Raw genomic sequence first — 26,471 nt, forward strand, 5'->3', positions numbered from 1 at the left:
CGGAAATGAGGGTTGAGTAATGGCGTCGTTGACGGAAGTCGACCAGGGGTCAGATCTTCGCCTTTCCGAACTCCACACTTGGCAAATAAAGTAGGAAAAGTGGGGGAAACGAGAAAAACAGAAGAATAACTTAATATCTGAACAGTTAAGGTTCAAAATCGCTTGTGTTCGAAGATTGTTTACTCTAAACATAGGTGTTGAAGCGCGATATTGGTTCTTAAGATAGTGAGGGGTCAAGACGTCAGTCTTATTAGATTTTATGAGAAAGTACGTATCGCTTTGATAGATAATTACAAAGTTCGCACTAGTAATGTTTGAACGTGTCTATTTTAAGTGTAAACATGATATCATTTGCTATCCATCATTAGGTAATGTACATTAATTAATTTTACTACACGTTGCTACTTCGCTACACTGTCTTTTTGAGGTCTGGACCCAGAGAGCAAAAGTACTTAAGTTATCATCTTTATTAGCCTAGCACTCGCCCAAGCTTTGATGGAAATATATTCTACTTGAACATAGCATCGCATTTGGCATACACTAGGGGTGTATGTCTCAGTCAGTCAGTACGTCAGTTTAGGTGGGGAAAATACATACTTCACATGTGCTAATTTTTAATATTATACTATTGGCATAACAAAAAAAAATCAGTATCATCAGCCCGTCTCATTCCACTAATATTCACAGGTGTCTCATAAGGTACGCTACTAAGTCCGATCTACAATGAATGCAAACAGAAACATAAACTAATTAATAAACAATTATGAGCATAACTCCAACCATTACCATGATATCACCATTAATAAATCAAACATACACACCATATCATAATCTCTTGACCCCAAAACATGGCGAATTAATAAACCGAAATGTCGCAGAACCGAACATTCATTCCCCAACAATGCCAAGTGGATGTCATGGTACGAAAACACCAAGTGGGCACAATGAGAAATAATAGAAACTACCCTCGTATTAAAAAACAAGTGGAGTAACAATAGGCATCGAACCTAGACCCTTCTCGGCAGGGTTGCGCGTGACCGGAATTTTTATTCTGTTTGTTATGTGTTTTTTTTTGTCTTGTGTAAATTGAATTTTAATTTTGAATTGTTTGGCAGGATAAAGATAATATAGGATGTAAGAATATTACCTTATCCTTACATTTTTGCATTATATCTGATTGTTTTGGAAACTCGTGTTGTGGTTGTCAATTCAGTTTTTTTTTTTAAATTATGACTATGAATTCAAATTTCAATACTACAACGACGATGTAGCTATAAAATTCGTCAGACAGTTAAAATAGTCTTAGTCTTCGTATATACGTCATTCATATAAAATGAATGCCAATTATAACGAAAGTGCCAACCCTAGTACAAATCCCCATCCCCAAGCATTGAGTGTATCAATAATACTCAGATTTGTTTGAATTTGGTCTTATTAATTAACTAAATAAAGTACGAGTGTTGCGCACTACAACTACCCTCATTTTGATTTACAAATAGATTTCTTGTGTGTTTAACGATTTTAACCTTCTGATAAATGTATTTCGAGAATAGAAACTTAGGTTAAAACTTCTGCATCATCTATAAACTGAAATGCATATTTTTAAGAAACGTATAGACAGTTCTGGACTGATTTCTTATCGACTCACACATAACACATTTTGCCATTAGCCTAAAATCAAGATTGAGCAATTATAAAACCCTTCCAAATATCATTATACTTCTTTAGCCCCTCGTTATAACAGAAAAGAAATACATTTTAACTATAACAATGTTCGCCTCATTACCCATAAAGACGACCGCACGCGACGATTACTGTAATTCTTCTAACCGGCACGTCCAATTACGATGTAACCACCAATTAGTGGAAACGCATTGGCGCCCAACGTGGGGCAGCGCGTGATATTGAATAAATCACTCGAATTATTGTCATGCATCGGGGCTAAATATACTGATATGTCATTAAGGATGCTACGGTAATTAAACATTGTTAACCGTTTCAGGAAGTCATTTGCTGTTGGCCGAAAAGGTAATGTATTTTTATTAATGTTACAAATTAAAGAAAACTTAAAAGAAATCAGCTTTCTCATTTAGTTTTAAATGTTTGAATGCAAACTTAGTATAATGAGAGATATCAATATTCATAGCTGTGTGGACACGTGCATAGGGAGGGTAGTTTACAATTTCCATCCCACTCGCACTTCACTTTCCAAACGTCTCGTTGTTCATTGTCATTTAAAATTCGTGTGCACGCTCCAGTATTGTTTGCTCAGGATATTGTTATTTTCAGTTTTAAAGGTTTTCTATGCTGGTGGCCATGTACACGAGAATTTTATGTAGAGAGGACTTCTTTGGACTTTTAATAGTAAAATTTCTTAAGAGAAGAAATTGTACAAAACTAGTGAGGGTAGTTCGAAACAGAATTGATATAAAGGAAACATTTGGGGAGAAAACGGAAAGAAAAAAAAACGTGCAAAAAATACAAAAAAATCCGCCTAACGCCTAAGGAGAAACGAGAAAAGCCTGACAAAAATATGATTACGTAAATTGTCACAGGCAACACGCGGGTTTAAGGTTAACACACGCTGATCCGTTTCCCAAATACATAGTGCCACCGCAATGAACAAACGCGGTCGTCAACAGCGCGCCTCGGGCGGGGGTGGCGGGCGCGCGACAGGGGGAGGGTGCGGTCGGGGTCCCTTTGAAGTTACCGCCGCCGGCGTCTGTAAGCGAAAGCTGGGTAACCGACGCTTAGCTTTGTTTTCTAGTTAAATGATAGACGTTTAGAAATTACTACTACATCTTAATTTGTCAGAGCACTGATCCTTGTGACATTTTTAAATCAAATTTGTTTCAGCAATTAAAGATATATTTTTTTTGTTAATGGGTTGTGAATGGGAAAAGTGGTAAGTAGGATGCCCACGTCTGTGGGAGTTTTGAGACAGACCCAATTTTGACCTTTGACATGGTAATGAACACCTACTAATATTTCGTCTGTTTTTTGTTAAACGTTGACATAGTTGTACGGAATCCGAGGTGCTTTGAGATGCAAACATATGTTTTAACAGGCCCTATTATTGGGTAGGTTGTCTGTGTAATTTTGTTTAATTATTTAGTTGGGACATTTTACTTGAATATAATAACAATACAGTTCTTTCATTCATAATTTGGGTATTCTCTAAACAATATTGGTAGGTCACAGATTATTGTAAAAAAAATATTATATTCAGAGCACTTACCGGGATTTTATTTACGTAATAATATTTATTGGGAGTCTTAAGAATTCAAGGTCTTTCACCATGATGATACCAAAATTATACCATAATAAATTTCTTGAAACCAGTTTCGGTGTTAACGAGAAATAAGCGATTTTTCCCTGAAACGTAACCAAAAGTTTCAGCATGGGTGAGCTACAAACTTTTTCTCATAATGAAAATTTTATAATGTGTAATAACAGAGTGTGCCACGTTATTGGAGAGCGTCCTCCCATTCCTGTGGGTCACGTATTAATTCGCTCGTTTCCCCTACTTATAAATAAAACATTTCGCGGCGACGCGTCATGTAAACCGACGTATTACGACATTATCAAGCAATTTGCATTTTAGTAATCTATTCAAAGCATAGCGTTTTTCTTTGATGTTCTCGCGTCTAACGTTTAACCTTTGACCCTTTTTGTATTTTTATTAGACTACACTTTATTTATTTTTTATATTACCAAGGTTATTTCTGTGACATGTTGCGGGTGTGTAAATTTTATAACAGAACATTACTGTTAGAATTTGTTTGATACGTTGTAAAACAAGAGAATTGTGTGTAAAACGAGCTAATAGCTAAACGAGGTTCTTGCGTAGGTAGCACAAAAATGCGAAAGACACTCAAACATTTACGAGCACTTCAACAGTTCTACATCCTGTAAAACATGGTACGTGAACGAAACGCCTACAAAAACTGCGCCCTGCATTAGCAATTTGATTACATAGTCGAGATTACACACAAACGCCCTCTGTGGGCGAGAAAACGTCACGTAGAGTGGACGCGCGGCTCATTGCAATGCGGACGCATTAGCCGGTACAAGGCTCTTTATGCAGGCCCGTGGTCACACTACTTACTACTACGGCCGACATGCGCTGCGTCAGATACGTACCTGAAACAAATAGGGAGCAATATTAGGACGGTTCAATTTTAAAGCTTTGTTGTAGAACTGTTAAAACTTCCCAGTCCAAGATTCAAATATCAGTAATCACCGATGCCTTTTCGAATTTATGATCTAAAAAAGGTAGAGGATAGCATATTGACGACACCAGCATTACCACGTCAGTGGCCAATGGGTTAAAAACCCTAACTCACAAAAAAAAGATACTACTACTAATACGTTGAATAGAGCTTTTACATATGATGTCTTAGGCCCGAACTTGTATGGTCTTCGCCGACAGATTGAATTTCGAAACAGCTACGTGCTAGAGCTGTAATTTATATATTATGTCGACATCGAAATCTGTATATTAAAATCAAATATGAACCAGTATTTATAGCAGACACTAACGAATATTCAGCTAAATATTAACGAAAAATAACAATTTATCATTTAAAAGATAATCCTCAGTTAAATCGAAACGCAAAAGTACTAAAGCAAATTTATAAATTATTTTATTGGCTGTAATTATACGTTGACCGCAGCAAATTAATGAAATGGATTATATTTATTTTATTCAATAAATTAAATAGTTTACGCTCGGCGGTTTAAACTTTCGCTTTTATTGTTATGAAGCCAGAACAAACATTTTCGATAAATATGGAATTTAAAGCTTTTCATGGAACATTAACGATTTTTCATCAAATATTGGTTTGCTCCCATAGTTAAACAAATATCAATTTAATATGTTGTTGAGAACGTTTTTGTGTGCTTTATTAAATTTGACTGACGGTTGGCTAATTAAATTCGTAAATTTTTGTAAGTTTTGAATATGTGACAATACAGAATATTAAATGATACAATGGTTGACTCGGGCGAATTTTTCGGGAGTGCAGAGTGAACTAAGACCTAGAAACAGTCTAGCTAAAGTCATACAAAATCCAAGCGACGTCTCAACGATAGTACCGGGGACCCCAACTTTAAAACTTCTCAGCCATATCTCAAAAACAAAGATTGTTTATCTGCCTCAAGAGTTACATAAACGGCATTTGTTTTTCAACAATGACTTTAAAATCCGTCGCCTTATCTCGACTTAATCTCGTTTTTTTTATAAGCTCAGCTCTAAAGCTTACGCGGTGATAAGAACCTCCATGGATTTTTTGCTCAGCCTTTAAACATGTAATATACCAGATGTTTCATTTCAAAAGTTATTACGAAGTTATTTACATAAAAATGGAAATTGTTTTAGATTTATTCTTGCAGTTATTCTCTTTTAAGAGACGCTAGACGTTTTATTTGTGATACATTTTATGTTACGCAGATAAACACTGATTTATATTGAGAATAGAATACGTAATTAGGCTAAATTAGTTTTGTATTCTTTGTTATATTATATACGTTATTAGTTAAGCTTTTGTCAGAATAGTACAGAAAAATGGGCTATAAAAAGAGTATAATGTTCTCATAGTTGAAACATTAACATAATAACTACATATATAATATTTTGAATACATATTAATATACAGACGGGTACCACGACGCTTGTAGATACTATCACGCCCGGGTGCAATAACATTTGAAGCATTCGCTTAAAGCAGTTTTTATGTACACAGGTCTAGAATTTTATTACATGCGCGGTTTCGTAACGTAAATTGTGGTCACCCTAGTTCCTTGATCAGTATTTACGAAATATACTTACGAGCTCATTTCGTATTAGCATCATTTTTATTGTCCATTTAAATTTTACGATTATGACATTTATGATCAATACCAAACTAAAATGGCCGATATACCTATAAATATAATTAACGATAATGATTTTTCGATTCGTCTGTTTTTTGCGACTTGAATGTCAGCAGTCAACAGTTAGTAAAAAACGTTTATGGTATCTGAGGGGGCGGAAAACTGCAATTTATAAGGAGAACCTTCGATATAAGAACCAGCAATTAATAATTTCTATTTACTCATTTAAAGAGGCGATGATCGGTGGTACGTGCAATTACCGCACAATGCGTCCATTTTAAATTGATACTCTGTTGAAGTTTTAACACGAACAAAATAAAGGTTACAATTCATTAGCGCGGAGATCTAGCGGCGCGGTTCGTGCCGCGAGTCCGTTAAGGCGTCGTTTCTTGCGAATTAAATTAATTCTAATATCAAAAGTGGGCGGGGCGATGCTACCGCGATACGCAATATGGCTGCCGCCTGTGAATATTAATCGTGATTATTTATCGCATAATGAGCCGTTATAACAGTTTGCTAATGTAAGGTTATGTGTTGAATGTAAAGATAGCGATAATCGTGCGTTTTTTTTCGTACGCACGAGTAACTAGCGATCGGTATCCGACTTTGTAATAAGGGTGGCTGCACATCGGTAAGATAACGCGAGTAATCGAGCGTTAAGCTTTTTGTTATTAAATGTTAATATTCATTGTAATTCGTGATGAATTTTTATGGTGGATACGAAGCATTAAATCAAATGCTTTTTGTTTAAGAACACACACAGCGTCAACTTATAAATCATTTTTATTTATTTTATCGTATAAAGACTTTTCAATTCGAAAACTCTTTTGATCCTTACGCGCAGCGGCTTAAAAAATAGGTAAAACAAATCTCCGATAGTGCTTCCCATTCACAATTCACGTGTCGCCTCATTTCTAAATCCCCAAGCCGTTCCCACTAAAAGCGTCGCCGTCGACATCAAAAATTCAGCCGCACCTCGGTCTGTCTAGACTGAAAGTTCTTAAATCTAGATGTGGGTAATAAGGCACAAGGTAAAAAGAACTGGGTGAGTCTTTGACTCAAATGTAGGTGACTGGGGAGTCATGTTTTGTTCCACTTAAGATTTCTTTTTCAAACTTTTGAAATGAACATAATTCTTTAGCTCTAACTTTTTTTATCTTGACAGTGTTTTTTTAATTGTAAGTTTTTTGTAAATAATTGGTTTTGACGCGAGAACGTTGATTTGTCGAAACCGGCTTTATCCGAATAATTGGCATGGATAAAAGGTAAAGATTCATACTAAAGTTGTTTAACCTGATCTTGCTGTTGTAATACTGTAAATAAAAGTGATGTAACCGATTTCTATAGAGATATGGGCAAGGATTGTTAGATAATATTACTCATACAACGTTAAATAATCAGTATTTTTAGGCATTTTTTATTTGAAATGTAATGTTTACTATTTAGGTCAAAACTTGCAATATGTTGACAGAGATTTCTACTGAAATGAGAAACACCCTTGTAAATCCTTACTACGTTGTTCTAATTTTTTATTTGTAAGTAAACTATTGAAAAATCCATTAATTATTTATTTTCGAACACTTACTTAATCTAATGAAGATTATAAAGATAACGTGTATATACCGTGGCGACCGTGAGTCTAACTTATAAGATTGATATCTGCCAGATGAATATCTATAGATAAATCAATACGGCACAACGTAAATTACTTTAATTGATATAATGTAAACATTCCTTTATAATTGGTAGCTCAATGCGTGTTTATTTATGACTAATATTATCTTACTTGATAGTAATTATACTTATAATATCGGTAAAGATATTGTTTTGTTTGTGTACGTGTGTATATTTCGTACAAAAATATCTAAGTATATTATAAAGTAATTAACATTGATTCCACTTACAATAGTACTAATGAAATAGTTCAAAGTCAATTAAGTATAAAAACTTCACGACAAGAGTTCGGTATTTGAAATATTGTGGCGGTTTCAAAGTCCTTAGGTATATCTGAAGTTTTTCCCAGATCAGTTTAAAACAAAAGTGTACAAGATATGTACTGAAAACTGTCAAGAAAGACAGACGAAAGCCAGGTGTTAAGATTAAAAAATGTTAACCATCACATCACAATATCCAACCAATCAAAATAAAATCACGAAGACCACACAGTTTGCTATCAAAAAAAGTAATGTATTAATAATAGGTGCCGAACTAAGACGGAAGTATTTAATATTCTATAGGCATTAGACTAGTTTTGGTTATGCGGACGCGGTCCGTTCTGGTATACCGGCTAGACATATGTTGCTAACTTCCTCTGATGCGATACGCGATATGTTTAGGCTAGGTTTTATTATAGCGAAATTTGTAAGTCATTGTCGCATAAAGACTGCATTCATAGCCGAGTGGTTGAGTTCATCACGCCAAAGTCACCGATAAAAATGAGTCGCGGGTTGGATCCCCGCGTACGACAAGAATTTGTGTGATCCACGAATGCTTGTCATGTCTGGGTGTCTTTGTGCATGTGACTTGAATGGTTGTGAAACCCCCGCGATACAAAGATTAAGTTATTAACGCAGGAGACGTTAAAAAATATCAGCAATTATGAACATCGTTATTGATGATACAATGAACTCATAAAGCCTTCGGTTATCTTCCACATACGATAATGCTGTTGTTTTTGGATATTTTCAGGTCGTATTAAAGCTGAAAATAAAAAAAAACTGAAGTACTATAAATTCGAAAACAATACGAGAGGAGGTTATATTGCATTGTACTTAGTAGCTATGCTTCGGGGAACGAGAGCGCTTTTTATTGTATCAGATCAGTTAGTTAATCTTGCTTCTAAAAGCATATAATTTCGTTAATAAATAATTTTCTAGACTTGATACTATTCGATACCCAACTTAAAGGTGTAGATGAATAAACAAACAAATGTAGATATAATAGAAGGTCAGTCACCAAACAGTTAATTTACATATTATTTAAACAATCTATAAATATACCTATACTTCCTGTGATGCAATTCGATAGAGTAGATAAAAGTTAATGCTCTCTCGGTTCGATTATGCGTAGTTTAATTGATTAGCAAAAGATTTTCACAGATTTTAATGTATGTTAAAAAAAAGTCTCACATCTAAACGTGTGAAAACAAGATTTAGGAAGGGTAGACATTTTTATCTCTGCCCGAGTGAGAAGAAAATAAAAAGAAAGGAAGCAATAAGGTATTTGAATAAAAAGTCTTAAGTAATCTTTCAGACAGGTTTCCCTGTTGTTATTAAAAATATTGAATACGTATTTCTCATTTTAGCACATAAATAAAAAGTTAGGAAGATTAAAAGCACTTAAGATGGCTTGTAACATCACTTGCTAGTAACGAGCGTACTGGTAAGTGACGTCACACTAGATTAACTTTCTTTAGAGATAAAAGAAAAAACATATCTAATATTTTTTGGAAATCTGTCTGACTGTCTAATCAGATTTTTTTCTGTCAAATACCAGTTTACATTGTTTATATGAACACATCGATCCTCCAAGGTATGTGGGACGATACACAGTGGAGCAAAACGTGTCCACTTATGTTGAGTGACGTGCGCCGCGGGCTCGCCGCCCGGTGCAAACAATTCGCTCACGCCAATCGCCCCCGTCTCGCACACGCGGGTGAAATGCTTTTCATAAACGTGCTTTTTTTTGGGTGTATTAATTGTTTTTACAGTTTTTAAGGTATTTTTTTCATCCTACCATTTGTTCGCTGTTTTAGCCAATTAGTTATATCATAGTTTATATCACAAGTTTTTTTCTATGTTTCGATTTTCCTTAATAAAAATCACCCGATTCCCGACAAAATGATCATCTTCGGGCTTTTCTTTTTCGGATAAACCGATTTGATTGGTGAAAATTTACAACACAACATTTTTCTTTTAATCTTGTTTTAATTTTTGAGCTCACATTCAGCAGACAGTGCGCCCTAGCTTAAGTTTAACATGTACTTTTGAAATAACCAAAATTGAATAAAGTTCTGAATAAATAAATCGATCTACAACAAGCAAAGCACTTCAACTGACTTCTATATTGACATGAATATCAAAACAGTTTCCAACATGATATAAAGGGGCATGTGCACTGTACCGGTTTACGCATTACGGACGATGCGCTCACGCCTATCGCGTCTGTCCGCGGCACGCGACTACGAACGGCAACTGAATACAGGTTTGTATTGATTTTATTGTGGTACTATAAACTTGTAATATTAATTCAGTTTAAACATATTACAAGTAATTTTAAAATGTATATTTTAAAAATAACAATTCAGAGGAATCAAGCAGGCGAGAGAAAAGACACGATGTCACCACTCAATTTGTTAAAAAGTGTCAATCAAATCAATATAGGACTATTTACAAAACTATCATAAGACGTTTGTGATCAGTCCAACAAGAGACTTTTACGCGTAATTTAACTAATCAAACTACTATCTAACTTTAACACCGACTCATATTTTCTTATGGCTATTAATTCATGTCAATTCAAACATCATAACGGTCCATTTCAAAAACCTTATCTAAACCGTTTAGAGCTTATTAGACGCGATACGTTCACGCCCGTCAAGTCGCCTCTGCGGCACGCGTCTGTTAGCGGCATAGTGTGCGAATAGCTTTAAAAACATTTTTTTAGACATTTAAATTTAAAAAATATAGACCGTTATATTGTTAGTCAGTCTTGAGTCGTTTCAACTAGAAAAATATTCCGTTTTCCAGTTACTACTGCCTAACAAGGTCTAAATATAAATTCAAACGTATAAATTATAAAACAATATTTATGTAGACATTCACTATTGTATCTGTTAATTGGAAAATTCTTTATAAGGCACTACAAATAAAAGTCGATAGCCTAGATATTAACATACAAATAATGAATTATACAAATCATTGATTGAAATTGCTATTCAGTTGTTTCATATCAATGGATTATTTATAACAAAATATCAAATATGATTTATTAGCCTCTGTATTCAGATTCATTCACTTATCATTTTGCACCTTGAAGTAACAGTGAGACGACTCAACGGCTACTTAAAAGTAATTGACATTAATTTTCGCACTTTTAAAACTTCTTAAATACGTGGCAATCAGTCTGCCTTCTGGGCACGTTTACCGACTTTGGCAGGGATGAAGATATCTTTTTTGACGCTTTGTAAATTATTTATATTTTTCATTTGGTATGTATATAGTTTTAAAAACGTAAATATTAAGTTTAGTTTATTGTATAAATATTTTTAACTTGATGTAATAGTACTATGTAAGTCTATCTTAAATAAGTAAAGTTTTATGTCTATATATTTGTTTTAAAATTAGACTTGACAATCGCAAAGACAATAAAGGCTAAGGGCGATATTCGCTATGCGTAGTCTCGTAGTATTTTAATATGCGTATGACAGACATTTATTAAGCCATCCCTTATTGAGTTGACGATACAATTAGGGTGAATACCGGGTTCATGTCACCTGAAGACACGTGGCTATTGTGAATCCGAGTGTGTTAGGGTTCCGTTGGATTATTTGTTTAGGAAAACCCATCTTTTTTGGGAGGCTTTTTCGTCTGTGACGAAACGGGAATGGTGTAGCAAAGAGTAAATACTATGAATTTGATTTTAGTCGTTCGGTTCCGAGGAATACTTTTAAGATACGTAGATTATTGATGATAGCTTTTTGCACATCATTTTTTTTGTCTGTATCAAATCTCCCGAAACAAGTGTTTGGCACTATCAAACAAATACGAGTACAAGAGTATAAGACTTGTTCAACGTTACAGTAATAAGTTAAGAATCATTCAGATTTTCATAAAAAAACACACTAAAATTTACCAGTTTTATAATATCGAAATACAGTAACGATACGGAACCCGACCAGCAAGAGCACTCGCACTTGACAGTCTAACACAAAACACGCTAGTCTGTACCCCAGTGACAGTGACACGTGAATTGTTGAGTTTTCTGAATAATACGTCAAAAAGGTCAATTTATAACCGCTTCAGCGAAATGGTAAACGCGGATTTTATTAAGCGTTTCATATTTAGGGTGTTGTTATTGACTCATAGGGGTTGGAGCAATGTTACCTTTGAATATTTAAAGTTTTATAAAAGATTTCGGTGTTTATGATTTTGAAGGGTCTTGCAGAAAATTGTGACTTACATGGGAAGGTTTTTGAAAGATGTTAAAAAATGTTAAAAAGCATTTTGAAAAATGAACTAAACTTAGATCATTTTCAAACAAAATCATAATGAATTGTTCGACAAAGGATAGTTTGTTAAAAAAACAACCATGTAATTATAAAAAAGTACTTTAATTCGATCAATCATAATAAATGTTTTTGCTTTAGAATCCATGAAAAGGCCTCAAAAAATAAAAACAATAAAAAGAAAACATACCTAACAGGTGCTTCCACATTGGAAGCAGACTATTGTTTGTATCCATCCAATCTATTGACGTCACGCATTATATTCGGATCCCTAAACTCACTAATAGCAGCAAATCGAATTGCATATCAACTGACAGATGGGCCTACGGAACCCGATGACAAATTTGCGATATTACATGAGGATTAATGTCCATGCACCATTTTTTAGGGTTAAATTGTCTTTTCAGAATCACCCTTACCAAATCCCGTGGACATTAATCTAATTTAAATTCTGCACCGTTAAGTTAAAGTTGAATTTTGAGTGTGAAGTTTCGGATGATAGTTCATTTTAGTCTTGTTATGTCAAGATCGCGAAGGGCGATTCCCCAAGCGAGATGGCATGCGTTCGATGGTTATCATAATCCCTGCATTGACATGATGTGATGACACATGTCGTGTATTCGTGTTCAAAAATGTCGTTTTAAAAAGTCCATGCGACACACGACACAGCTGATAAGAGCTTTCGACCTAATTTTGAACCACTTAGAGTCTGTATTCGGTAATTTTGGGTGCATTAGTTAATTTGTCCGCCCTGGGAAGATACCGTTTGGACAGTTCACAATGTAGATTTTGTTTGTATATGAAGATCAGTATTTGTGTTTTGTGTTCTGTCTATGTTTACTCATCTTGTGTCAAGAGCAAATCTTGTTTGCTTTGTAATCAATAATGTTTTTTGTGTTTGCTTAGACTCTAAGAAGACATTCAATAATTATATAGTGCAAGACATTTAAAATTTCAATCAGATTTATTTTCTTTTATGTTCATATATCTCAAGAATAAAACGCGTTATCATTCTTCAGTAGTAAATAATACCGTACATCACTTAAACCTAGTAGAAATCCACAATAAACTACAAAGTCAATACGCTTGCTCTATCAATAATCATTTGTACAATCAATGGCAATATTAGCGAAGATTAAAAACAGCACACAAAGGGCTGCAAAGGGAGTAATTCAGAATTAATATCGGTCCCTACACAATTACTGCAAACCGGAGCAAACTGCAGAATCATAGAAAATTACGGGAATCGAAACGGACAAAAGGGCCCCTCATGTTGACGAACTATGGATGTAATGGGGACAAAAATTTTAATATGGGGAGACTTTTTTAAACTACGATTTGTGTTGACAATTTTATTTGAATTTAAAAAAGTTGAAATGTCCAAAAAATAATACTATGAAGTGAATTGGTGAACCATCAAACAGAAGACCTAAGATCCGATACCGGGAAGATTTTAGCATAGATGTTTGCATTATGCTCCCAAGGGTAAGGAACACATTATGCAACGAACAATAGCAAGGTAACTCCTACCAGAAGTAATTAAATTCCTCGCGAAATCTTTTGTTAACGCGCTGTTGACATAGTCAAAACATTTCTATTCTCGAGTGCTTGATAAAATTGCTACGTTAGACGTCAAATTAAACACAAATATATTACAATATTTTCTAAGGTCTCAAGTGCGTTCCACCACGGTGCTTCACTCTCCAATCGTTACAGGGCAAAAAAAGAAAAAGTGAAATAATCGTACGCAAAAACCCTCGCGACAAATGAACATCGGGAACTCGAGAGGTCATTAAAACGAGGCTCGATCTAAAAATGAGAGGGAGAGGGGGGACTTTTGAGAACTCTGTAATTGGACCAGGGAGGGTCTTAAATCGTATTCGAACCAGCAGAAGCGGAAAGACGGCTCAACCGACTATAATTAACAACAAATATGGGTGAATCGATTTTTTTCATTGCGTTCAAAGTACGCCCATTAGGTTATTTCGCGGGGCGAGCAATTACTCAAACAATACACTTGAAATATTAACGCTAAAGCCACGTTTTGTGGGAAAACTTGGCTTGTTTAGCAACTGCGACCAGGGTAATGGTGTGTTGTGCTTTCTTTCACTTTTACAATATTGACGTACACTTTAGTATTTTTTGCTCGTGTTTTCTTTGACTTGTTTGCGTAATTGAGTATTTTGTAGACAAACGAAGGGAGTCAGTAATCGTCCTTATAATTTGGTTTTAAGTGGAAAATTATATTTGCAACGTTTAGGTGCGCTTGTAGTTAAACAGAAACTGTAATTTAAACCCATAAACTAGTAAACAATATTACTGCTGGTGAAGTGACTTCACATTATATCTCGCATGACGTAAAATAATCCCACAACACGCTAACGAAGCCAGTCACGCCTTCTTAGAAACTTGAAACAACTTACGTCAAACATAATATCTATGAGACCACACAGTTTGACAAGTTGGGAAAAAAATGGACAAAAAACCTAAACAAGGGAATCACGTCACCATATTATGTTAATAGGACGAGATATGACAACATCGAAAATAATCCGCTTTGTCCAGAGAATGGGCACATTAGAGCAGCCGGCCTCCTTGGGGACCGCTGAGCCTTTGATTTTGGATTCGATGGAAATTAATAGGTATTCGGACGGACAGGGTACATATTTAATGTACATAGATCAACACTGATCCGTGCTTCATAAATATTCATGTGTAAAAACAAAAAATAATGTCATAGTGCAAGCGTTTGATTAAAACAAAAATAAATCATATGATCCGACCGCGTACAACGTAAAGCGTATCTGAAACCATAAAATTAAAACTGGCGTAAAATAAAACGGTCGAATCAAAAAGCCGCATCAAACAGGGCGATCATTTAATCATCGCACCAATGATTATAATTCACCTGTCACGAAAACAAACATTTATAAACCGCTATGTGGTAAGATGGATCATAATTATGGGTTATCTCGTTGAATGAGCCCCGCGAACCGCACGCGATGCCAAAAGGCGTCAAATAGCTCGTTAAATGCCCCTTACAAATAGAAATATTACTCATAACTTAATCCCCCTTAAATAGATTTAACCTGCCAGAAAATCATATTCATTTTTTGTTTGCTCAAATAGGCGGGGTGGCCCACAGTGCGTATTTATAACGAATTGCCGATTAATACCGCACAATGGTTTTTGAGAGGTTATAATAGTCATAATTCATGTTTTTTTGTATGGATAATCGGGGGGTTATGTGAAGGGTAAGTTTGTAAATTGGATTTAATATTTTCGTAGTGTAACAGTCGGTGTGAAATTGGACGCTCGCTTAAGAGTTATTAGGGGTTGTTATTATGCGGATAGGGTTAATCCGCTAAGTGGTTATTGATGATGGCTAAGTTTTATTGCATTTTCCTGTATAATTGAAATATTATCATTGCGATTACTTATCAATTTAGGCTGGAGATTGTAATCACATGTGCATATGAAAATTTGTCTGTAGATATGCAATTTTTCAAGGAAAAAAATGACAAATACTCAAGAAACATTGTGAATAAGTTTCGAGCGGTAATAACACGGGTTCGTCAAGCCTTTAAAACCGCAGTACCAACATAACAAAAGTATTTACATGCTAATGTTTATTACTAATGAATGTTTATGGACCATGGGGTTGAAGACAATGGGAGTTCTGAACCTGAATGTTCTCAAGTTAAGACTAAATCCCAGTATCCCGTGGCATAATGATGGAAATACATTGTTTACCATGTTTGTACGAATGAGGGGTCTTTAAATAAAAAAGCTATATTAGGAAGCAGATCATTTTAAAAACTTAAAAAACTACATCCTACTGAAAAAAATGAAAATTAATGGATAAATCCCAAAATAAATCGCATGATAATTGATTAATAGTAGAAGCTTGATATGGTTGCTAAATAGAAGCGCAAGACTTAATATTAACAACAGACTAAATATCACCTACCAAAAACAATATAGTCACCTACAACAACACAAGTAAAAAAACAACAAAAGCCTACATCGATTCCATTACACCATAGCAGGACAAAATAAACCCGTAGCAATAATGAAAACGTACACATTCTCTCACAATCCCATTGGCAACGAGATTAGGTCTCGAATCTAAAATCTAGACCCGGCTGGGGTTGGGCGGCGGGAGAACTGAACCGGGTGGGGGTGAGAGGGTTGAAATAGGACTTTCTAGGCAATTACCATCCGTTGGGACTGGAATCTGAAATTCCAGATCTTGTTGAAAATATATGCGGCTCCTTTCTATCGCTTTGTTACGAAGTTACGATATTGTATAATTGTTACGTGAAGCAAATAACGGCAAAACGAGTCTACAAGCTTTATATATTTTGTTCTTTGTTAGCCCAAAGTATTCGATTCAATTAATAATGTAAATAGTTCGAAAAATATCGACAATTTAAGTGATATTGAAAACAGTTTTCATATCAAAAACTGTTTCATTAAACGGCGCGTACTTAAAATTTTTGATGGCTTTTACCGAGAATTTTGACAAAATATATTTTCATTGCAGAAACAAACAGGTAACAAAAAGCATTAAACTGTAAATGGTGCGTTTTTAAAAACTGGTAGAGTATTTTTTTTAAGGTAAAAACATTGGGGTTTTAAAATTGACACCATTTCTTACCTGCGAAAAAAGGCATCCGTAGCAGCGTTGTCGCGAAACGACTTCTGTATGCGACTGTACGCACAATGAGATATCCGACAAAGCTCTCAGAGAGGGTGCCGACTGGATGACGCTTTTAAAAGTATTACTGTCCACCCCCCTCCCCCCATCCCCGGCGCGGTGTGATGACACCCCAACCCTTGTAGTGTTTGATTATTTTATAGTGGGTAGTTGAATATTGAACTACGGGGGTGGATTCACAATGAACAACTTTGTAGGAGTAGATCCCACGGGCTTTAGAGTACATACTTCCATACTCAGCTTTGGTAATACGTATCTTGCAAAAAAATAACAGCAATTGACTTATTTAACATTTTACAAAAAAAATGTGATGATTTTTTAGCGTTCGGTTTTTTTGCAACAATTATTCCATCGTTTGTCTTCAATTTCGAAGCAATTAATTTGCTAAAATTTTGCTATTCCTAGTTACGTAGTAATAACTGTTAGTACAGGATTGCGGTTAAAGGATTTCAAAGGTAACAGAAAGCGAACACTAACTTGTATGTTGCCGCTAACATGTTTTTAAGCATAAACTTTTCAACCAGAGTTATTACGTTTTGGTGTAACAATAAACCGAGGTTTAGTCACCGTGTTAGTAAACTGCACGTCCTTTAACCATTAAATATTCCTTTAACTATTGTTAACATGTACTTTTAACCGTGGTTTAGTTTTACTTAGTCTTCTGTAAAGCAGAGCCGATAATGCGAAACACCGCAGTTTTAGTGGTCGTTCTGTTTCTTGGTTTGTTCCTATTTATTGATTTTAATTTGGAAAATGTGTATGAAGAGCTGTGTATCTAAAACTGTAGAAAGTGGGCTTATAGAGTAAGAAAATAATACATACATATCAATTAAATTTGAGAGGTTTGTGATGTGGAAAGGTCCTGTTATAATTTATATATTCATAGTATGTGTCATAAACTAATTAATAAAAGAAAACTCATCTTCAAGTGCAGTACGAAAACAATAATGAGCTTCAATTCTTACAAATAGAAACAAATCCCTTTTTTGAAAATATTGCTTACATTTTGCAATATCTACTGGAGCCTATTTTTGGCTTTCGAGATACTATTAAAAAAACATTGCACCAAACATTTCTATCAATTTAAATTCAGTTAAGTGGAGTGTAAAGAGCTCTTGACCTTGAAAACGGATTTCAATACGTGCTGTACGTCAAGGCGTAGCCTAATCAAATAAAAACAATAAACAATCATCGCATTGATAACGATCTGTCGGTGACTACAAAGGAAACTTAACCAAAGGCAACACTTCGTTTGAGGACATGATGTGGTGGAAAAGGATGTGATTGTATATGGGAAGTGTATCCTGTTGGTTATACATAATATAATGCTTTAACTAAATCTGAAGTGGTTTAGTATACCAGTTACATCAAATCTAGTAGAAAAAAAATAAAACGCATTAGTAAAATTGTTAAATCGTGCTGAATGCAAGCTATATAATACTGCTAAATATTATCGCCTTAAAGCACTACTATTAAAACATCCGTAGCCTTGCAAAACCTATCCAAAGCCAAGAAAGGATTAATTCAAGATAAACGGTATATTTTAGACTATCGCTAGTTAGTTAATCCTCACTAACTATAAGTGATAGCAATCTATACAAAAGCTGTTCTGTCTAAAATACGATGGTATCGAATATCGAGTTAGGTTCAAGGGCAGGCGGCGCCGGGGAATGTGGCCTAGCTTCCGGCTGCCCGACTGTGGGCGGAATACTTATTAGACGAGCGACAGCTTGATTGATCGGATGAGCCGGTTCAGGCTACATGCAGACAAACAATGCACAAGCTAAGATTTATCATCCTTACGGCAAGAGCTGAAGTCTTGCTAAGACCCCTGACCTCTTTCTTAAAGGAATTGTTCTCGTGAACAAAAGTACAACGGCAAAAATAACGTAAAATATTTCCTCCATTTAATTCCAAAGATTAACAAACTGGGGAAGCCACACAATGGGAACAATCCTTGAAACAGCGAAGTGGCAGCGGATAAAAAGCAACAGATATAAAGTAAAACATCATTAAAGACATATCTCCGTCGGTACGTCTCATACAAAATACTTTGAGCGGAAACCCCATACGCATTAAGAGTTCCAACAATAGGGACATATCTCACAATCGCGAGTAATAAAAGCACGGAGCGCCCACATTAAAATCTTATCCCTTTCTTAAATAAAAAATTCACGAAAAAATAGAAGGAAATCTCCCCTCTATTATTCAGTGGAAAACGTTCCCCATCCCACGCGGCGAATTGAGGCGAAATCCGTACGCGCCGACCGAAGAAAACACAAAGAAATTCTAACTCTAGCGCCCAGTCAACAGAGCTACAATTGGCGTGACTACTTTGTGTTAGTAGCGGACGAAAATGCACTTTTACGGTAAGATATAGAGTTTATATTCGTTCGGCTTGCAGCTGATCGGGTGTATAGAAATCGCGCCTTAGTATAGTATTTGAAAATGAGATGCAGTGTGGGTAGGGTAGAGGGGTGATGGGGGTCGGTAGTCTCTCGAAACCCGAATTACCGGGGCGTGTGTAATGATTTTCCCGGGCGGAATTATGGACGGTATTGGAGACGAATTGGGGACCGGCAGGGATGTTCTTTTTAATGGTCTTATGAGTTCATTGATTAGGGAAATCCGACGGAACCATCCGCCGATAGATCCGGTATGTATTCGATGCGCTCATTACATTTTGCGGTTGAAATTTTCGTCGAAATTCTGTCTTTAGTTTAGAGACCCTATTTTATAAAAAAAAAGCTATCACAATTTCTAGCAAGTTTCATTAATCTACTTCCAATTTACAACCTTTAATTTCAACTACGATAGTTAACCATACTTCTCTACTTTCGCTCTACCAAAATTGAAGTACCAAAACCTATTCTCCAGGCATTTAGACCACGAAACCCATCTCCCTTCCCACAAATTCACAGTTACTTACAATCTGTGCACATCACAAGCATCAGTTTGGTGAGTGTCCCTCACGCGCCTGCTCCGTGCCTCAGATACGTCGTGAAGATATGAACGTAAGACTATTATGTTACGGAGATAACGCTATAATATGTTGGTATATAGAGACCTTTACATTTGTTAGAAACCAAGGGGTGATGGCAGGATGCGGAAATGGTAAGAAATTGCTTAGAAAAGGGATATGAAAACGGAAAAAGGCTTTTGAATAGCAGTAGTAAAAGAAAACAAGGTTCAATTAAGCGAAGAGGAAAGTTCCCTTTCTAATGATAATACTCCAGTAAAGAGGGAATTTAAAGAAACTATGCCTCTTAACAATATTAAACTTTTTTCTAAATCGCAAGTTGTATTCCGACGGATTATTTCAACCTGACTATATAAGAGTACATAGAAACTAAGAAGAATTTTTAATCAGAAAGTATCTTGAAGTCAAATAAGCAAAAATTGATCCATTAGGATATGAGTTACAGATATCACTATAAAAACGACTATTATTAATAGCTTCATAGTTACTATATTATTTACATAATTATGAGTATTTTTATAGCTATATCTTTATGTTCACATCATCCTATGATACCAAGGATAAATAAAGGGTTTCGTACAAGCAAGCTAAAGAAACATATCGGTCGTGTGACAAATATTCTAAGGATAAGGGTACTAGAGAATTGATTCGTCGCACAACTATTTTATGTCCGCAACAACCGCTGCTGAACTCCGTTCTTTACTTTTAGCAACATTATTATATCATCGGTGAAAATTTCTACAGTCTAGCTATCACGGTTCATGAAATATAGACTGGAGACAGACAACAGTGCCTCAGCAATAAAGTTCCATTTTTACCCTTTTGGTAACGGCAACCCTAAAAAGCGACTAAACAATCCTCTATTCACAATCGCCGACCACTTAATGAAATTACACGATAATTACAATAAGTATTGAAAACATAAGGGCTGTTTTCGATAAAGCAGACAAGTACAATTAATACACGCAATTAATTAACCTTATCGCCGTGCAATTCAATCGGTGACGGAAAATTACTGTATTCATTGCAATTGCTCAGCCGCTGCTATTAAATGATTATTGCTTGTTGCGATGAGTTTAAGAATGGATAAGAATGGAAAGACTTGGATTGGCAATATGGATGTCTATCTTATGTTTTAGTTAAACTTTTATTTGTAAGTGATTTGTTAATCTTTTGAGGAAATAAATATCTACCACAAATCGTGGCACATAGTAATGCACCCAAGTTATCATGGGAATATTCTCCATGATGCTACTAAGCCCATATCCTTTAGCTTTTCATGAGCTGATATGCTAATAAGGTTTTCTGTTCGTTTTAAGCTACGTGACGGTAATACTAAAATATTAATATCACTGCGTTTTATCTTAATAGGTCTGTGGATGCGAGATTTTAAACAGCATCATTAAAATTTCGTAAAATCTCGATGTAATTGCTTTTAACTGAAAGAGATCTTAACGGTCAGTTAACATTCGATTCGAAATATATATTTTTAAATGCTTCATACGCGTTCGATAAAAGAACGCTTGAATTGAATTTAAAAAAATAAAATATTCGATTTTGAAATCCCGAGACGGAACGAACGCAAGCGACCCCGAAATTGCCGGCCGCATTCACCCAGACAAAAGCCCTAAAATACACCCCGCGAGCAAAAAGAAAAGCATTTCCATCCCTACCCCTCCTTCATTTAAATTTCCCGCCCCAGAGCGGGGGCGGCGACCGTAGGGGCGGCTTCCGTACAACAGAGACGAAACTTAAAATCTCATAGAAAAGAATGAGACAGTTGTATGTCCACCTGTTGCGTTGCGAGTTTCATATTTTCGCGGCGGATTCTTTTTTCGTTTCTTACGGCGTTCCGAAGGATTTGAATGGCGCTCCGTGCATGCGTACTAGCCTTAGGTATTGAACGATATTGACGCACGCCGCCCGACGCTTCACCTACGATTTTTAAAGCTCTCGTTCGGTCATTTTAAATTGGAATAAATTCGTTGGCAAGGGTGATTCTGTTTTCTTTTTTAATTAAATTTTTTGAATGTTCACTCCGATGTTTGCTTTGTAGGTAAACGTTTTAAGAGTTTGTTTGAGGGGTGTAATGGTTAAAAAATTCTACTTTTTTACTACCCTATTTCTGCGAGGATTTAGCAATAAGCTGGAAGTTTTATTATGTTCTTGTTGTAATACTATTTGATTTGATTCTGTATGTGCGATTTTTCTTATCTTTCTGCATACATAATCTGTAATCTCATATTTAGGTATAGAAAGATAAGTCTCAAAAACCCTGAATCCATCAACAAAGACAATAATAACTTAAAACCTCACCAAACAAAGGAAACGAATAAAATATTAATGTGTAATATGGTTATTTCCCCGATTGTACAGACAACCACACAAGCTTAAACACAAAATAAAAATATACCTTAAACGCATGAGAATAAAGACGATATTAATTATTAAACATGTGATACACTGTACACAGTCAAAGCAGGATGAAGTCAGAAATAAAAACTGTTTGTGTTACCGTTTCCGGCGCGTCCCGGGTTCGATCCCGAGTGAACACGTGGTGTGGTTATTACGAGGAAATATTCCAATAAAAATAGTATCACGGACGATTATATTACTAAGGAAGATGCATCTTAGATCAGTTTTGTTTTAGAGTAAATAAACAGGGTTTTAAGTAAGATTGTTGCTATTGTAAAAGCGAGACGGAAAGATACTAGACATAGTGGTGTCTTACACATCAGCTAGTCTTTTTAAAAAGTCCTAGTAAACGCTGGTCTAAGATATCTTGAATGGGATTTAATAACAAGATTTTTAGTGTTTATTTCTGTGTGATGAATGTCTGAAAAGATTTATTATTAATCTTTCATAACATAATTCATTAATGAATCATATGACAGCGTCGTAAATGTCTGTTGACATTTTCAGTATGTTTTCTTGTATTTCCACCTACCTTCCTTTTTATTGTTTTCCGTTATGACCCCAAGGAACTCTGTATCAGTGTTATCATTATATAATGTAGATACGTCAGATATTAGTTTTGTCTACTTTTACAATCTGATATGTCTAAAAATTGTATAAGAACTGACTGTGTGTAATGTTTAGTATAATTGTTGTTTAATTTAAGGTATTCGGCTAGGTCCAAAACTATTCGGGCTATACATGCGCATGAGACAAATGTTAATTAAAAGAAAATGATTATGAATTATCATAAAATTTATTAGAATCATAAACTGTCGAGTAGGTACAATCAATTATTAGATTTACATAACATTTTTTTACTAGTTATACTTACAAAGAACATTAAACGACAATCATGAGCTAACAAGTTATATGAGAGATAAAACTAAAATTCTTGCGATAAATCTATGTTTAGATCTATTTCGCATGTGTTGCTGTAATCTCAACGATAATGTGTATCTTATAGATAACATTCTGATATTATGTTGGTGTGTATCAAGAAAATCGTGGAAAATGTTTTGGTTTTTGATATTATACTTTTAGTCCCCGAAACTGGTTAAATTTTACTCTTTGGAAATTAATCATACATTTCTTGTTGAAATATACTGTTCTTTTATAATCTGTACTTGTGTCTGATTCTTCCTATCCTTTTCTCGGATAGAATCCATTTTCAGCTTAACCTGCCAGTAATTTTAGTGTTTTCATATGTCTTTATGTTTGTCTAAAATCCACAACGGTGAATTAACGACTTTAAATGTTTAATTTACTCATGTAACGATCAAATGTTGAATTAGGTTTTGACGAGACATTAGTGTCGTATATTTTGACCGTGATTTGTGTCTATGAAACAGTAGCTCCCAAACGCGTGTACTAATTTAGATGCGTTTTATTTAGCCATTGAATAAAATTTAGCTTAGATCTAGTGTAGAAATTCAATGTTATGCCGTACAATAGTGTAACATCATACAGTAGTTAAGTATAACTTACAAGTTTGTAGACTAGATAAATAAAGGATAATCTGAACGTACAAATATTAGTTCTGAGGGGTTCGAACCCCAGCGAGCGAAGCGTCAACACAAACAAACAGGAAAACTTTCACTAAGACATGTGTACTGTAATTATTTTTAAAACGATAAATAAACAAAAATTGTGTAAAATGGGAGTCTAAATAGAAATTTTCGTATTCCTAACTCTTTCGTTTGACCTGAGTCATGTCTTATAAGTATCTCTTCGAATATTAAAGAGTTTGTTTACTTGTTTGCTTGTCCGCGCTAATCTTAAAAACTACTTATTCGATTTGAAATATTATTTTTATATTCGATAGGCTGTTTATTAAGAAATATTATAAGCTACATAATATCACGCTTCAACCAATTGGAGTTGACAGAACTCGGGTGAAACCGAGATTAGGTAAATATATAATTATATATATTATTTTTATTGGTTTTTTTATTTGTAAATGGTACTTACCATCGAGACGGGCAGGGGATGCGCTCCACCGTTGGGGTAGGGATAGGGCGCCATCAGGTACCCCATGTTGAAGCCGGCTGCAGGATGCGGTTCAAATTTACCTGAAAAATATAGACAGAAATATTAGTAAAGTCTTTTGTAGGTAAAATCAGTGCCTCTTAAAGGCCAATAGCTATTTAAAGGTGTAATACCTGATGTAGAAAGGTATCTCTCTTCTAAAAGTCCACTTTGGGAATAAATTCTATGTTATCTTATAATTACCTATGACAAGAGCAAACATTACTTTTTTGACAAAAGAAATATTAGTCCTCAGGGAATAATTCTATATACTTTGATAATTCAATTTATACCGTCGTCGCCGATATAGAGTCGAAATTGACTTCAGTAAAATTACAATTATTACAATTGCACCTTTGAATTCCAGTCAAAACAACCCCATAAAATAATGCCATTTATTTCAATCAACTTTTTTATAAGTTTTCACAAACCGCCATAAAACTTTACAAGCATCACCTTTAAAAAAAACACAATATTAGGGTTCCGCGTGAACATCGAAACGGTCTAGCAGTTTTGATATGAAACGATTGTTGAACACCGTCCCACGGTTTAATTAATACCTAGATGAGATAACCTTTATAATAACAGGCACAAATTAAAATGTATTGTGCGATGCAAACTGCTTATTGAATTCGATCGTATCATAGTGATTTATTTTAATTAAATTTGTTTTAACGCAGTTTTTACGCTTCTGTTATGCAGGTAGGTAAGTGGTGTGTTTTTTTACTGTTTGTCGGACTGTATTTTCTGCAGTTTACGGGAATACTACACTATTACGATATGGAAGTAAAATTTAATGGAAATAAAGATTCTCATCAATATTGGCCTAGCCGTTTGAGGGTAATGAAGGTAAAAACATACATTCACAAACTTTTTCTTGTTATTACAAATGTGATTGTTTACCGTTTATGAACTAAAACTGTACTAATTACCTGGTTCTTCCTACATTGTGTTATGTCTACGGATAAAAACTATTTTTTTTATTAAAAAAAAAAACAAAATCGTTGGTATGTAACGTTGAATAACGTAATAAGAAATGTATCTTTTACCATGTTGACAATTCATTTCCATGGAAAGTAATTAAATACGATTCGTTATCAAAAAAATTAAGACACGTATTTTTAAGTATCATGACCTCTTCCGATTGTAATTTGTGATGACAAAGGTCACTATTTAGCTGATTATAAACGTTATTGCTAACTGAATACGACTATTAATACTTTGAATGAGATAAGGACTTTATTAAGTAAACTGTTAGTATTTCGGTGCAAAATCAGTTTTTTTTTATGATAATAACAATAATATCTAAATTGTTTTGTCTATAAAGTCAACGTCAGAGGCCTATAGGCTTAAAAACTTCAGGCTGTGCAACAATATGAAAACAAGGAGATTTGTCAAACTTTGTTGCCATCATTTGACAGCCTCATCTATTACCCAATTCTTGTTTCCAAGTATAAGCGAATGTCTATGTATGTTACTCATATGATTCATGTAAATAACTAACAATATACATAGTATACGGCAATCACCAGTTTTTTGGCTAGAACTTAACACGCTGTCGTGTATCCAAATCTCTTATCAAGATAAATTCTCAAAACTGTTAATCAATTATTTTTAGTTAAAAAACTGAACACACGATGTTGCTAGCAAGACCAATTCTTGAACTTAGCTTGACAAGGTATCGTGTTCCAAACTCCCTTACCAAGAGCAGCAATTCTTTTCAATTTAAGAACGACCGTCTCCAGTCTCCACATAGATATGACAGAACGAAAGTACAGTCAGCCAACAAAACATGTGGCTAGACGGTTCTGGGCGTGGCTAGGAGCAAATTACAGCGAGACGAGAAGTAATTTACTGACGTAATTGCGCGCGCAGACGAATGAGTGCCACACTCGATAGGGTCTTGATTTTTGTAGATTTGCGCTTTGGATAGATAAGATACTTTCTTGGAAAATTCGCTTGGAAACAAAACATGACTTGAGTACGTTGACTTGACGAAATCTTGGAAATTTGTATTTTGAATGTTTTTTCATTTATTTTTAAAACGACTCCCCCTGTAAGGAAATGAATCCTTGTGTCGCGGGGAGTTTTACAAACACATACAAATCACATGCACAAAGACGCCCAGACTCTTACTACTACCGGACAAGCATTTGTGTGATCCACTAATGCTTGTCCTACGCGGGGAT

General features: G+C 35.0%; 1 protein-coding gene across 7 annotated transcripts in view; it reads right to left on the reverse strand.

The window, feature by feature from the left end:
- LOC113497924 (protein pangolin, isoforms A/H/I/S) overlaps positions 1–26,471 on the reverse strand; it is a 139,680-nt gene that overhangs the window by 36,209 nt on the left and 77,000 nt on the right. For all 7 annotated transcript variants that reach the window (XM_026877733.1, XM_026877732.1, XM_026877730.1 and 4 more), the window contains exon 4: positions 24,226–24,326. In XM_026877733.1, the coding sequence (XP_026733534.1) occupies positions 24,226–24,326 (101 nt within the window). The remainder of the gene's footprint in view (positions 1–24,225; positions 24,327–26,471) is intronic.

Source organism: Trichoplusia ni, chromosome 10, assembly GCF_003590095.1.
Source record: "Trichoplusia ni isolate ovarian cell line Hi5 chromosome 10, tn1, whole genome shotgun sequence".
Classification (NCBI taxonomy): domain Eukaryota; kingdom Metazoa; phylum Arthropoda; class Insecta; order Lepidoptera; family Noctuidae; genus Trichoplusia; species Trichoplusia ni.